At 40.7% G+C, this 14,035-nt stretch overlaps 1 protein-coding gene across 1 annotated transcript in view; it reads right to left on the reverse strand.

Annotated features, from left to right (window-relative positions):
- Nucleotides 1–1,066: 1,066 nt before the first annotated feature.
- vash1 (vasohibin 1) overlaps nucleotides 1,067–14,035 on the reverse strand; it is a 12,970-nt gene continuing 1 nt past the window's right edge. Inside the window, exons 1-7 of the mRNA XM_084392906.1 lie at nucleotides 13,585–14,035; nucleotides 11,840–11,928; nucleotides 9,618–9,674; nucleotides 8,643–8,717; nucleotides 7,357–7,738; nucleotides 1,760–1,869; nucleotides 1,067–1,685 (exon numbers count right to left, since the gene is read on the reverse strand). The exon at nucleotides 13,585–14,035 is cut by the window's right edge and continues 1 nt beyond it. Of these exons, the coding sequence (XP_084249032.1) occupies nucleotides 1,622–1,685; nucleotides 1,760–1,869; nucleotides 7,357–7,738; nucleotides 8,643–8,717; nucleotides 9,618–9,674; nucleotides 11,840–11,928; nucleotides 13,585–13,920 (1,113 nt within the window). The 5' untranslated portion in view covers nucleotides 13,921–14,035 and the 3' untranslated portion in view covers nucleotides 1,067–1,621. The remainder of the gene's footprint in view (nucleotides 1,686–1,759; nucleotides 1,870–7,356; nucleotides 7,739–8,642; nucleotides 8,718–9,617; nucleotides 9,675–11,839; nucleotides 11,929–13,584) is intronic.

Genomic DNA, 14,035 nt, shown 5'->3' on the forward strand with positions numbered 1-14,035 from the left:
AGATACTACAGCTTGGATCTGCCCTCCACGCCGGGTTCTCAAGGCCTTTCGTCCTGAGCTGTGCCCGACAAGCTTCACACCAGGACAGGCAATAGTCAGTGTGGTGCAGTGGGTATTTTGTTCCCCAAAGTGTCGTCTTCGACGCAATGCAAATTCTCTTGAAAGGGAATGTCTCGGGTTACGACTGTAACCCTTGTTCCCTGAGAAGGAAAAGAAACACTGTGTCCCTTTGGCACACCTCCTGAGTGCCTGAGAACGACTTGCTTCGACCTATCAGAAGCTAACACTGTTGTGTGCCGGCTCCCATTTGTAGCTTCCATGAATGCCATCATGACATCATGAACACCAATCAAGATGGGACTAGTTCCACACGTGCTTCAGACGCTGTCACACTGGAGGCGTTCCCCAGTGTTGTCTTCGATGCAGCGTCTCGTACCCTTCTCAGGGAACAACGTTTCTAATGCATCATGAGAACGTGAGACAGACGACGGGAAGATTTAACAGCACCAGCATCATCAGATGTACATTTGGCTTCAATGTGTGTGTGTGTGTGTGTGTGTGTGTGAGAGAGAGTGAGTGCGTGTGTGAGAGTGAGTGCGTGTGTGCGAGTGTGTGTGTCTGAGTGTGTGAGTGCATGTGTTCTGTAGGAGAATCTCATCTCATGAAACAGACTGTCGCTCAAATAAAGTCAATATGAAATGATCTTCACATCCACAACTCATTATTTCTCCACTCAAATGCCTTGTTTAACAGAAAACAGGCGACTTACAGGCGGTCTGATGACATCAGTTGAAAGAGAAAGAAGTTCAGAAATGGAGCAAGTTATTACATTTTGATGAATAATTTTGAAGACAAACATTTATTTCTCTAGCATATTGTGCACTGGTGAAACATTCTTAATAAGAGCAGCAATGTGAATTTAGTCAGTTATCATTTCATGTTGACTTCATATGTTACTCGTCATGAGTAACTAAGCAAGTCTTTCAAGAGTTAAAAAAAATATATAAAACCTAAAAACCCAAAGGGGCGAGTGCTGCATTCACTGAAGAACCCCTGAACCCTGTCTGCTGATTTACATGCTCATATTATCATATCATTGGAAAATAATGATGTTCTTCCTCAGTGTTTCTGTCTGGTTTTCAGCACAAATATCTGAACATTCTTAAAGATACATTTACTGGAGAAGCTAAATCAAGTCTTGGTTTCTGTTTTTGCTTAAAAGAAGAACAAATATCTGCCATTGCAGTCAGAAAAAAAAAATATTTAAAGAGCAAATAATTAATCTTTTTTTTTTTTTAAGCACAAACTAACTTCATTTTGATACATTTTTCATTAAACAAGACTTAAAATCTTCAGTAATTTTGCTTCTCCAGTAAATTTATAGTAATTTATCTTGATTTAAGGATGTTTAGATATTTGTGCTGAAAAACAAGGAAGAGAATAATTTTTTTCTGATCAAAGGCACTACAGACTAGCCTGTACATTAGTCTACTAGTAGAGGTAAAGGTTAAGTGCACTGTATTTACAGATTAAATGTGAAATGAATATAAATATGATGCAATGTTTCTAATGGTTTGAGGTGTGAGTGAGTGAGCACACGATCCTCTTCATGTCGAATCTCTCACACCCTGATCTGGTATCCGTTCAGATCCGCCGCAGGCCCCGCTCTCTTCTCCACCGACGACCTGTGTAAACAGCGCCACCTAGTGTTAGAACAGCTAGTGTTTCTGTTGGTGTGCAGTGAATGATCTGTAGGTACCGTCTGTCGCTCTGGTTGTTCTTGCGCATCGGGCTGCCCGGGTTCCTCAGAGGAGATCCCACATCCTTCCTCCGGTCTCTAGAGGGCGACGGAGGAGCGGCTTTACCGATCTGAAACAAAACAGCAATATCAGAAAAAAATGGAACAGATTATTGAAACTAACAATTTTTTGGTCAAGTATAATATTTGGTACATTAGGCCTTTATGTCTCATATAGTCTGACATAGTGGGAATAAGAAGGATAAATGGCTTAATTTTATTCAGAGGCTTAATCTGAGCAAAAGTATGCAGTTTGGTGCAGATGCTGATATTTGGTCAAAAAGTGAGATGAAATTCTGATGCTTGTAATGTGAATCAATTCTTTATAGCAGTATAGCAGATATTGACATAAAATGCATATAAATATCAACATCTGCCAATAATATGTCTTAATAAGACAAAATTTTAAATAACTTAGTTTTATGGAGGAGATTTCGTGGTTTATCAGATCATGTTGATCATTTAGAGGATGTGTGTCTTTATAGGGTTAAAGTACAGATGTTTCATCATCACCATTAGTACGGGCTGTTTTTCAGGTGAGGTTTAACTGTTTTAGATACTTGAGCAACATCACAGCTTCATAGTTCATACAGGATTCTGAAGATCTGTGTGTTTAAATCTGTAACACAGGGACCTAGTGCTCCGGCACCTAGCCCGTCTGGGCCTTCGGGTCAACCGGGAGAAGAGCAAACTTTGCCCCGTGCAGAGGATCTCTTTTCTCGGTATAGAAATTGACTCGGTCGCCATGTGCCCGCAGCTTATGAGCAAGTGCGCGCAATCACTGCTGGCTTGCCTGAGACAGTTTAAGGGCAAGAGTGCGGTTCCACTGGAGTTATTTCAGAGGCTCCTGGGGCATATGGCATCCGCAGTTACACCGCTCGGACTGCTTCATATGAGACCACTTCAGCACTGGCTTCATGATCGAGTCCCGAGGTGGGCATGGCAACACGGCACGCTCCGAGTACCAGTTACTCCGACCTGTCGTCAGACCTTCACCCCGTGGTCGAACCTTAGCTTTCTAAGGGCCGGAGTGCCCTTAGAACGAGTTTCCAGGCATGTTGTTGTCTCAACAGATACCTCCACCACGGGCTGGGGTGCTATGTGCAATGGACATGCTTCTCACATGATCCTGAGACTCCGGCCTGGATATGTGCCCAAGGTTCCCACCACTCCCTTACGAGATCAGGTGGTGAACCTGCAAGCGCTGCCCTCGGACGAAGCAGACCCAACCATAGCACTGTACGCAACCTCCGTGCTTACGTTGACAGAAGGCAGTGTTTCAGGACCTCAGACCAGCTCTTCGTCTGTTATGGTGGGAAGCTGAAGGGAAAGGCTCTCTCCAAGCAAAGTTGTCTCACTGGATAGTGGACGCCATTGCTTTGGCATACCAGCAGCAAGGTCGACCGTGTCCCCTTGGTGTGACGGCCCATTCCACCCGGAGTGTGGCTTCCTCTTGGGCTCTAGGGCATGGCACCTCGCTAAGAGACATCTGCAGAGCTGCAGGCTGGGCGACACCTAATACATTCGCGAGATTCTACAATCTCCGAGTGGAGCCAGTTTCTTCTCATGTACTCGCTTCAACCAGCCGGTACTAGGACCCGCTCAGGTGTCTTCGCTTGCTCGCCATTCCACTCCACGGACTGGATATGTGCGATTATTTTCCTCAGGTGAGCCTAATAAGCCTTGAGTTTCCTCCAGCACTGTTGACGTCAACGCCAGAGTTATGCCTCCGGCAGCTTTCGCACTTGGCTAGGTGCCTCCATGTGCATGGTTCCCCCACATGTGTATTTCCACTGTAAGCCTCTCTGAGCATGTGTCTTTCCCTTGGCAAGCAACCTTGCCACCCCTGGGGTTGAAATATTCCAACTGCGACTGGACACCCCAGTGATACTCCATATGCAACCCTCCGGGTCATATGTGTATTCTGTAAGTCCCCCCCCTTCTTCGGGCTGGCACTGATTGCATATTTCCACTGAGATATGCTTCCCAGTGTACCTTGGTATTCCTGTGTTAAGTAGGAGTCCTTCGTCTGTGCTAGTCTCACGACAGGTATCTCAGACTTACGCAGGGCACTGGAAGACAGCCGAGGTAGCGTTATTAGACTGGGAACCCCATTCGTCGTCACGGCGTAACTCGTAGGGACTACGAAAGGTATGTAACGTACGTATGTAACCCCTCGTTCCCTGAGTAGGGAAAGGAGACGTTACGTCTCCCTGCCACTTCCGCTGTACTGCTGGAGCGCCGGAGTTCAGTCTCGGCTCCTCAGTGAGAAAACATAACTACATGTTGACAGCGTACTTCCTTATATACCCATGAGGTGGGGCGGAGTTACACTATGCCACAGACCCATGGCAATTTCTTGCCATTGGCTTGTTTTGTATTCTCGAAGGTGAGAGGCTTTCTAAGCGAAGCCCCATTCGTCGTCACGACATAACGTCTCCGTTCCCTACTCAGGGAACGAGGGTTACATACGTAACCGAGACATTTTTCCTTTTCATGTTTGGTAAAATTTTAAATGTCTCAGTGCGATTGGTAAAATGGTCTTAATTTCACTGCAGTCATTGGTATAATGAGAAAGATTGAGAACTTAAGAGAATCCTGTTCTCCTCTTTGGGTGATGTCTCTTCAAGATATCTCCCCTCTCCCCCCGAAACCAGGTGCTACCCCCTGGGGTACATGAATTGACCCAAAACAACTCTAAAAAATATTGGTATAACTTTTTTGTTCTGGTCTGGGTATATAATGGGAAGTGGCAGAGCAGTCTTTGGGAACCTGTAACCAGGAAAAAAAAAAAACATACAGTGCTGTTTTCCCATTGGAAAACACTCACACATCACTGTGTGTCTCTGTCAGGAATGCATTGCTTACGCTTAGAGTCATCTTTGAGTAATTTATGTCATGTATTTATTATTTTTGAATGGGCTTTTAATCATTTACTTGTGTAATTGGCATAATACATTTTTACCTGACAAATAAATGTTACATCTTGATTTATTCTGAAATCATTATTTTAGTAGATTATGAGGATTATCAGGACCTCGGTTTAACGTCTCATCCGAAGAACAGATGAGAGTTACAAATGATTTGCTCTTATCATCCGATCGTGGTTGTATCTCTCTATTAGCGTTACTGGATCTTAGTGCTGCATTTGACACCATCGACCACAACATTCTTTTAAATAAACTCGAAATTTATGTTGGCATCAGTGGAATTGCACTAGCATGGTTCAAATCATACTTATCTGACCATTATCAGTTTGTAGGAGTAAATTAAGAGATGTCTCATCGATCACAAGTTTGGCGTACCACAAGGCTCAGTACTAGGACCGTTGCTGTTCACCCTGTACATGCTACCTTTAGGAGATATCATTAGTCAAGTCAAGTCATCTTCATTTATATAGCGCTTTTAACAATGTAGATTGTTTCAAAGCAGCTTTACAGAGATAAACGTATAATTTAAGGTAACAGAGATTGTTTTGGCTTTATAGCGGTTCTTTAATAAAGTTATTTTCCAGCTAAAGTTAGTTTTGATTGACTGCTTCCGTCGCAACGATCATTAGTTATTAAATTAGGGGCCGCTAAGACGACACCATTCTCTCTACACAGACTTTAAACGCGAACCTGTGAGAAACGCTGATGGCGTTCACATGCGCATTAACAACTGGTTCTATAGTTATGTGCGTTTGAATATATGTGCGCAGGTTTGGAATTTCCTACAAACCAAGCCTAACCCTTAATCGCTGTTTGGGGTCAAAATGACCCCAATGGACTTTTCCTTCATTTTTTAAAAGTGTTACCTTCATCTCAGGGGCATGAAACTCTGTGACTTTTCCTAAATAATCTATCTAAACATGCACAAAAAACTGGGCTTGATTTGGTTGTTCTAAAGGTGTTTAAAAAAAAAAGTACCTTTTAAGCTGTTTGGGGTCAAAATGACCCCACATTGAAAATGAATGGGAAAATGCAAAAAATGACTTTTTTAAATTTTGTTTGTCAAAAAAATAAAACTAAATCCATTATAAATCTGAATTTTTTTACAAATAAACCAATGTCTGGTCCTAGAGCATAAATAAAAAGTAGAACGAACTTTCTATATCATACACACACACTCACACACACACACAAACACACACATGTATGTGACTGCAACAGAAAGCATTTTTACAGAAATTGGCAAATAAAATAAACAAAACTGGCATAAATCTAAAAAAAATTACATTTAAATAAAGGTCTGGTCCTAGAGCATAAACTCAAAGTGGAACGAACTTTCTATCTCATACAAACACACACAAACACACACGTATGTCACTGCAACAGAGAGCATTTTTATAGAAATTGGCAAATAAAACCAACTAAACTGGCATAAATCTGAAAAATGTCACATATGCAACATGGAACAAGCTTGCCAACCCCCCCCCCCCCCCCCCCCCCCCCCCCCCCCCCCCCCACACACACACACACACACACACACACTACAGTCATGTCATAGTGGTGACTTGTAATGTTACTGCAAATGTATGTATAATAATTTGCAAAAGCAAGATAATTCAAAATATATCAGAAAACAACAACAAATTATAACTCTGACAAAACTACATATTTTTTATGTATTTCAAAATGTTTAAATAAATATTCACAAAATATATATCATAAAGTTGTGAGGAGAAGTTTAAGTATCAAGAAAAATGAAGTGAAAATGAATGAGTCTCTATGGCCCTCTATTGGATATATGTGGTCATTGCAATTTCTTTCTTTAATTATAATGTCTAAAGTTTTTCCACAAACCAGCAGATGTCAGTATTCTATCCCTAACACATAGAGCAATGTCCAAAAACTATTTAGATTTAATTAAGATCATCATTTAAGTGATTTTTTCTTTAAAAAATCTTTTTTCATGAGCCAATTTATGGCCTAGTTATGTAATTGTGCAGTAAATAGGTAAAAAACTTCCAAATTTCCACAAAAACACAGCATAAATGTATAGTTGAGAAGTAAATAAAAAAAATGATATATAGTTTTCCATTTAAAAAATGTATATTTCCTTATGCAATCGCTCTTTAAAAGTTTGGGGTCAAAATGACCCCAAACATCTTAAGTGTTATCCTTTTTTAACAGCGATTAAGGGCTAAACAAAGTACTGGTCTTTCCTTATGAATTTTGATACAGAATTTTATTTTATTTTGTCACTTCGGGGTTGGTACGCGAAATGAATTTTCCCGACAACGCTTTATCTGTAGATCCTCCATAGAGAGGGCTTATAAAGCAGCAATATTATTAAGATCGGAATTCCAAAACTAGGACTACTAAAGACAATGGGATCCGGGGCCATGATGAATGGCAAGAACTGCTTATTTCTGTTATGAAGTGTTTTTACCATTACAATTTTCTTAACACATGCTTTTAAAAGTTTCATGTTCTTGACATGATTCAGATTTTGTTTAATAACTGTTTTAAAGACATTCCATATTCCGAACTACAAATAAATATATTTAAAATCTTTTATGGAATGATTCTTTATTAACTCTTAATATGCTTTAACTGCAAGCGCCTCATCCGTACCTTCAGTCTCATATCCCGGGTGTGTCTCTCCAGCTCTTTCCTCAGCTCTTCGTTGGACAGCTTGTCCACGTCCAGCACCGAATGCTTCCACTCGATCTGCTCCACGCTGTGGGGGTCATGTGACACGTAATGCCCAATCTTGACCTTGCACAGCGTGTGCCAGTAGCCCCGATAGGCCGCCTGGAACTCCTGCAGGAGGTCGCTGAGCGTCCTGAACTCCAGCGGTTTGTACATCAGGTCCTGGCGCCGGCTGATGCCCAGAGCCCCGAAGCGGCCCCCGCTGTGGACGCCCAGCACTATGTGACGGAAATGACTCCCTGAGAACTGTGTTTTAAAGCTGAGAGGAAACCGCTCGACGTTCGGCATGCTGTTGGTGAGGTAACTGACAGGCCAGTGGCGTTAAGTGTTATACTCAACAGACAGGAAAACATTCATGAAATGAAATCTGTTTTCTAAATGTATGATTCATCTGTGCATACACTACTGGTCAAACGTTTGGAATAATTAAGATTTTTTTAATGTTGTTAAAATAAGTCTCTTCTACTAACCAAGGCTGCATTTATTTGATCAACAATACAGTAAAAATAGTAAAATATTATTACAATTTAAAACAGCTGTTTTCTGTGTGAATATATAGTGAATTTTACTGATTTTATATACTGAATTTTCAGCATCATTACTCCATCCTACATCCATTACTTAAGCCTAGACTCGGACTAAAATGCTTGTTTGAGATGTTTTAAACTGAAAGCAACTTGCACTTACATATCTTAAAATATGCACTTAATATGCACTTTCAAGATGCACACCAGTACTGTTTTTAAGGCACATTTATAAAAGCTACTTAAATGTCCTAATTGAACTAAGGCCTAATCCTGGCTTAATCTAAGCCCTGTCTGTGAAACCAGGCCTTAGAGTTTAAATAGGATTTAGGCCATAGTAAAAAGACTGTGCTTGTCAGAGTTACAAGTTTCTTTTATCATCTGACAGTGGTTGCATCTCTCTTCTAGTACTAACAGATTTTAGTGCCTCCTTTGACACAAAAGATCATGTCATTCCCTTGGGAAAATTATATAAGATTTTTGGACAAGCATTAAGATGGTTTAAATCCTATTTGTCTGGTTGCTACCACTTTGTTTGTGTGAAAGAGTGAAGAATGAAGTATGGACTATGGAGTGCCACAAGGCTCTGTATTAGGTCCTCTACTGTTTCAGTGTACATGCTTCTATGTTAATAAAGTTAATATATTCAATCCAGGTTTCAGTGAATTCCAAAGGGAAGGATACATTCCGAGGATAACGGCTTCCAAACATTTGATTGGTAGAGATTCTCTTGTCATTTCCTTGGCAATGTCCATTAATCTGAGGAACAAATTGCAGGTAATAATGCAATAAGAGTCTGAATGCAAGTAAACAACTATAGTAAAAGCATCTGATGATTGCATTATTCTGCTCACATTCAAATTCATTCAGACAATCATTAGTATTAAATAATGAATATTGTGCAGGTACAGAAATATAGTCTAACTGGCTCATTTACAATTAGCTGTAACGGACTGCTTCTAACAGTCTTCGTGAAATAAGATTTTCTTTATCTGATGTCATTATTAAAGCCATATTGTCCTCTGCTACTTCCTGTCTTCTGCTCAGAGCTTATTCAACAAAACATAATTACATCATTATTTTTGACTCATTATGCCCTGATACGGATAATACATTTGTTTTGACTCAGACATATTTCTCTATACTACGTTCAACACCGTCAAAACAATCAACAGTAATTGAAGCCGCCACCACACTGATTATTATTAGGTCAAAATTGTTTTAATCTACTGATTATATAATGTATTGTGTCAATTAGAGTATTCTAGAAATTGACATGTTCTTCCAGGTTTATTAAAAAAGCTCATTTGTTTAAGGAACTAAAACACAAACGTTTATGTGTGGCATCTCAAACATTGATCATTAATAATATCTAATGTTTCTGGAAATATGTTTTGTGTATGTTTATGGTTAATTCATTCAGACAATTACATTTTTTTTTTTTTTATATTATTCCATTTTATTTCTACTTAAACTTAAATTACAATGTTGCATCCTTTTTGCTACTGAAATTCAAATTCATGTATTGAATTGAAAAGTAACAGTTTTCCTCAGTAAATGTCTGAACGGCACCTGATGCTGCGGGCCGGCGGCACGACTCTGCTTTTAATTCAAGGATGATGTTCTAAAAGAAGGAGCAGATGTGTGGACTGGACTTACGCTGTGAGCGGCCGGCTCTTCTTGATCTCAAAGAACTGTGTTCCAGTGTGATTGTATCTGACAGACGATGTTAAGCATAGAACACAAACAATGTGCTATATAAAGTTTACAGACAATAACCCATGTTAAGAGTCAAAAACAATATATCATCAATGTGAATCTACTGCTAAACTAAAATTATTTGCACTATACAGCAGAGAAAGGCATTACTTTAGACAAAATATATTAATAATCATATGACAAATAGCTATGACATACATCGTGTCAAAATCAGTGTGAGCAGCTCAACTACAACAGGACAATGTGCTGAAGTCACTGATCAAATGTGATGCACAGGAATTTCCAGGACAATCACAGTTAATAACAGGCTGCCTGTAACGTTGAGCATACTCGCAAACTAGGGAGAGCTGGATCCAAGTGCAAAGATAAAGACACAAACTAACTTAAAATATCAGAGAAACATGGAACAGGAGCAGAACTGAAAACACGGAGGAACAAAACTGAGCATATCAACAAAACAGCCATCACTGGACAAGACCTGACCAAGAACACAGCAAACACTGGGGTATGTGTATATACACACACACACACACACACACACACACACACACACACAAGATAACACGGGACAGGTGAGGGTAATTAATCACTATAGCAGCAAACAAGGGTAACTATGGAGATAAACATGCCAGCTAAGGAAACAATGCAGACACAGGAAGTAAAACACAGAAGCAATGGGAACAGAAAATACATATCAAAATAGAATTAAACACAAAACAGGGATGTACCAGTGCCAGGCCTTCTGAAGTCAGCTCTGAAAGAGGAATAGACCCAAAGTCATAATTCGCTGATCATCTTCCCTCCATCACCCTCTCTAATCTCATTTGTTCCTCTTTTATTAAGTCGCTTTGGATAAAAGTGTCTGCTACAATGCATAAATGTAAATGTGAATTTGTATATAGAAGTTTTTTATTATTATTTTATTATTTTTAGAAGTTATGCGCATCTTAGCATTTCCATTCAGTATTTTTATGCATTATCCTAAAGAATAGGTGGATGGAAACATCATATCTGATCTGACAAGAGTTTGAACTGAACACATTACACAAGGACAAATGATATTACACTTTAGTCTGTTTCTCACACTAAACTATCACATGACTTGGACTATTAAGCACTGTTATAATTTTATACTTTTTTGCTCTATGATTTTTGGAGTTTGGTAGGAAATTGTTGGAGGAATCATTTCTTTATATGAATTTAGCAACAACCTCTGACCTTTACCGAGCATGTTGGTCAGGAACAAGCGGCAACCTCCCTGTCTCTCTCTTGAAACCAACACGGAAGTGAATTAAACGGTAATTCATCGACTGGCCACTAGAGGCTGGCTGCAGAAGTGAGTCAAATCTGCATCTCCCCCATGTTAAAATGCCCAACTTTACAGCAGAAAAACACATGTTTACAGCCTGGAGCAAAAAGTGGCTTTGGTCTATATAGCTTATTTTGCCCTTCATGACGACTGTGAGGGGGGTGAATTTTTTTATAACTCATCCATTTAAATTATATTAAGCCTTAAAATGTCTGCATAATTAAGGGTGTCCACTTTTGAGTGACAGGTGGATTCCCGCTGCTGTGGTCAATAGTCATCATTAGCCGTTTGTCTGCTGTCTGTTAGCCGTCACGTTACCTCAGCTCATTGTCTGACTGTAAAAATAAATAAATTCGGGAGTGACGCGCTTCCAAGATGGCGACGGTCGGCCACGCCCACTTTAGGCTTCAAAAACGGTCTTCAGAAACCTGCGGGTGACGTCACGAACACTACGTCCATATTTTTTACAGTCTATGGTCAGGAATCAGTCAACATGCTATAAAGTTCATACAGCGTGCAGTAACTACATGAAAACTGCAGACTGAAGGACATAAAGTCACTGTACACTGTGATACAAGCAAAACACAAAGTTCTTCCTCAGATACTGGAGAAGCAAAAGTGACTTCAGATATTAAGTCTTGCTTTCTGAAAAAAAAAAAATCTAAATGAAGTGAGTTTGAGCTTCAAACAAGAACAAAAATCTGCCAATGGGGTCAGAAAAATAACCGTTTAAAAATAAACCCTTTGAATTAAGTTGATTTTTCTGGCCCCATCGACAGATTTTTGTTCTTGTTTGAAGCTCAAACTGGCTTCACTGTGAGCAGGAGGATGGTTCGCTGGAGGGAAAGGATACTGCAAGTCCCTGATGTATCTCTGAATGGCTTCCAGGCGATGAGGAACGCTGATGCTGGCCGGGAATGTAGGCACACTTGGTACTGGAATCTGCAGTCACAGAAGAGTAGCAGCAATCACATCACCATCAGCACACTGGGACAATAACAGGCCAGCCTGATCAATCAGTGTCAGTGGATAGGAATGAGTTCAGGATGTATTTGTGTGCTGTACATATCAGTCGAGCAGGAACAGTGTCACTGTGCAGCTCAACTCACTGATATTGATTAGATGCGTCTGATTCGATCAGTCTATAAGGGATGAACTAAAGGAATGAAGTCAGCAGGACAAATGGAAACCAGTCTATAAACCGCGGATACATTACTGATACCACTATAGAGTGCACTGTAAACCAGTTGCATTTCATCACTTCTGCTTCCGTCGTCCTGAAGTCAGTGGGTTTTTGGTCGAATGCCTGAAATAAGTGATGAACAGCTCATGATATTCTCACGTTTTACTCTACATCATTAATACATCATTAATACATCATTAATACCCCCTTGTGATTGTTTTAAAGCTTTTACTTGCCTAGAAGAAGGTAGTTGATAAGTGTCTAAATGAGACATTAAAGGGATGGTTCGGAGTAAAATCAACCTAGGGTCGTTTGCACCATGACCTCGAGCCAAACACCCCCCAGAAGCCTTTCTCCCCTTGGTCGAACATTATTAAAGTTAGAGTTTATTTAGAGATATCAGCCGGATGGTTTAGTGCAGGCGCTAATGGATCCAAGGCTGTATCTGGTAAATTACTCCACTAATAATGCCCAGAATGGCACCAAACTTCTACAGTAGCACAAACAGGTTCTGTACTCATGAAACGAGGCATTGGAAAGTTTGTAAGTACATCAGGAGTTTATTTAAATAACACTTGCCTGATGGCTAATGCTACCGCTAACCCGGATGTCGACGTCACTTCCGTGATTTGGGAAAAGCACGTGAATTATTTTGGCAAAAACGACATGTAACCAAATTGAAGGTTATTTTGGCTATAGAGTTTCTCATAGCTGGACTATATCGGGTCTATAGTTATCCCGTGGTTTACACTGATGTTAAAATAACACTTCTGATATACAGTAAAACACTGATGTTCACTGTCAGAAGCTGTAGGGATGTTTTCTTGTCAATAAAAGAGTGTGAAACATGTATGTAGGTTATATAATTTTAAACATATTTAAAGATAATATAGGTTTATTTTACACACTTTAAAGGGATAGTTCACCCAAAAATGAAAATGCTGTCCTCATTTACTCTCCCTCATGTTGTTCCAAACCTGTATGATTTCCTTTCTTCTGCTGAACACAAAAGAAGATATTTTAAAGAAGGTTGGTAATTAAACAGTTGCTGGTCCCCATTGACTTCCATAGTATTGTTTTTTCCTTCCTACTATGGAAGTCAATGGGGTCCATCAGTCGTTTGGTTACCGACTTTCTTCAAAATATCTGCTTTTGTGTTCAGCAGAAGAAAGAAAGTCATACAGGTTTGGAACAACATGAGGGAGAGTAAATGAGGACAGCATTTTCATTTTTGCGTGAACTACTCCTTTAAGCATTATCGTATCACATATCGAATATCGCAGATTTCTTCACTGTGAGACGATTACCTCTTTTAATGCTGGAAACAAGCTTCCGAACTCTACGCGTGTGTTATGCGGATCAGCGGAACAGTGCCGGGATGTTCTGAGCTGTTCTGGTGTCAGTGAGAGCTCTACCTTGGGCAGGTCGCTGGTTCCCCGGATCCTCCGGCCCACCGCTCCTCCATCCGGGTGAATGCGGGTCACGTGATGCCACATCTGCTCCCAGGTCTCCGGGTTCACGGGTAGACCCCCCCTGTTAATGATGAAGGGGATCCCACCGTCCCTCTGGTCTTCTCCGTCATCCTCCTGTTCCTCGTCCCGCTCCTCCACTCCCTCCAGGCTGAAGGAGGAGCGCAGCATCTTCAGCCCGTCAGAAGCGCTCGGCTGGCCCAGACAAGCCCTGACCGGGCCCGGGACGCTTCTCCTGGGGGACGAGCCGGGACCCAGCGCCCCGCAGCACGACACCGGCATGGGCGGACCACCGCACGGCTCCGCAACACTAGTTTAGAGACCCCGCTGACCGAATATAGGCTAAGAGCGGTTCATTACAGTTCCCATTACGCTATGAAAACCTCAATGTTTAAAA

The sequence above is a fragment of the Rutilus rutilus genome (genome assembly GCF_951802725.1).
Source record: "Rutilus rutilus genome assembly, chromosome: 21".
Taxonomy (NCBI): domain Eukaryota; kingdom Metazoa; phylum Chordata; class Actinopteri; order Cypriniformes; family Leuciscidae; genus Rutilus; species Rutilus rutilus.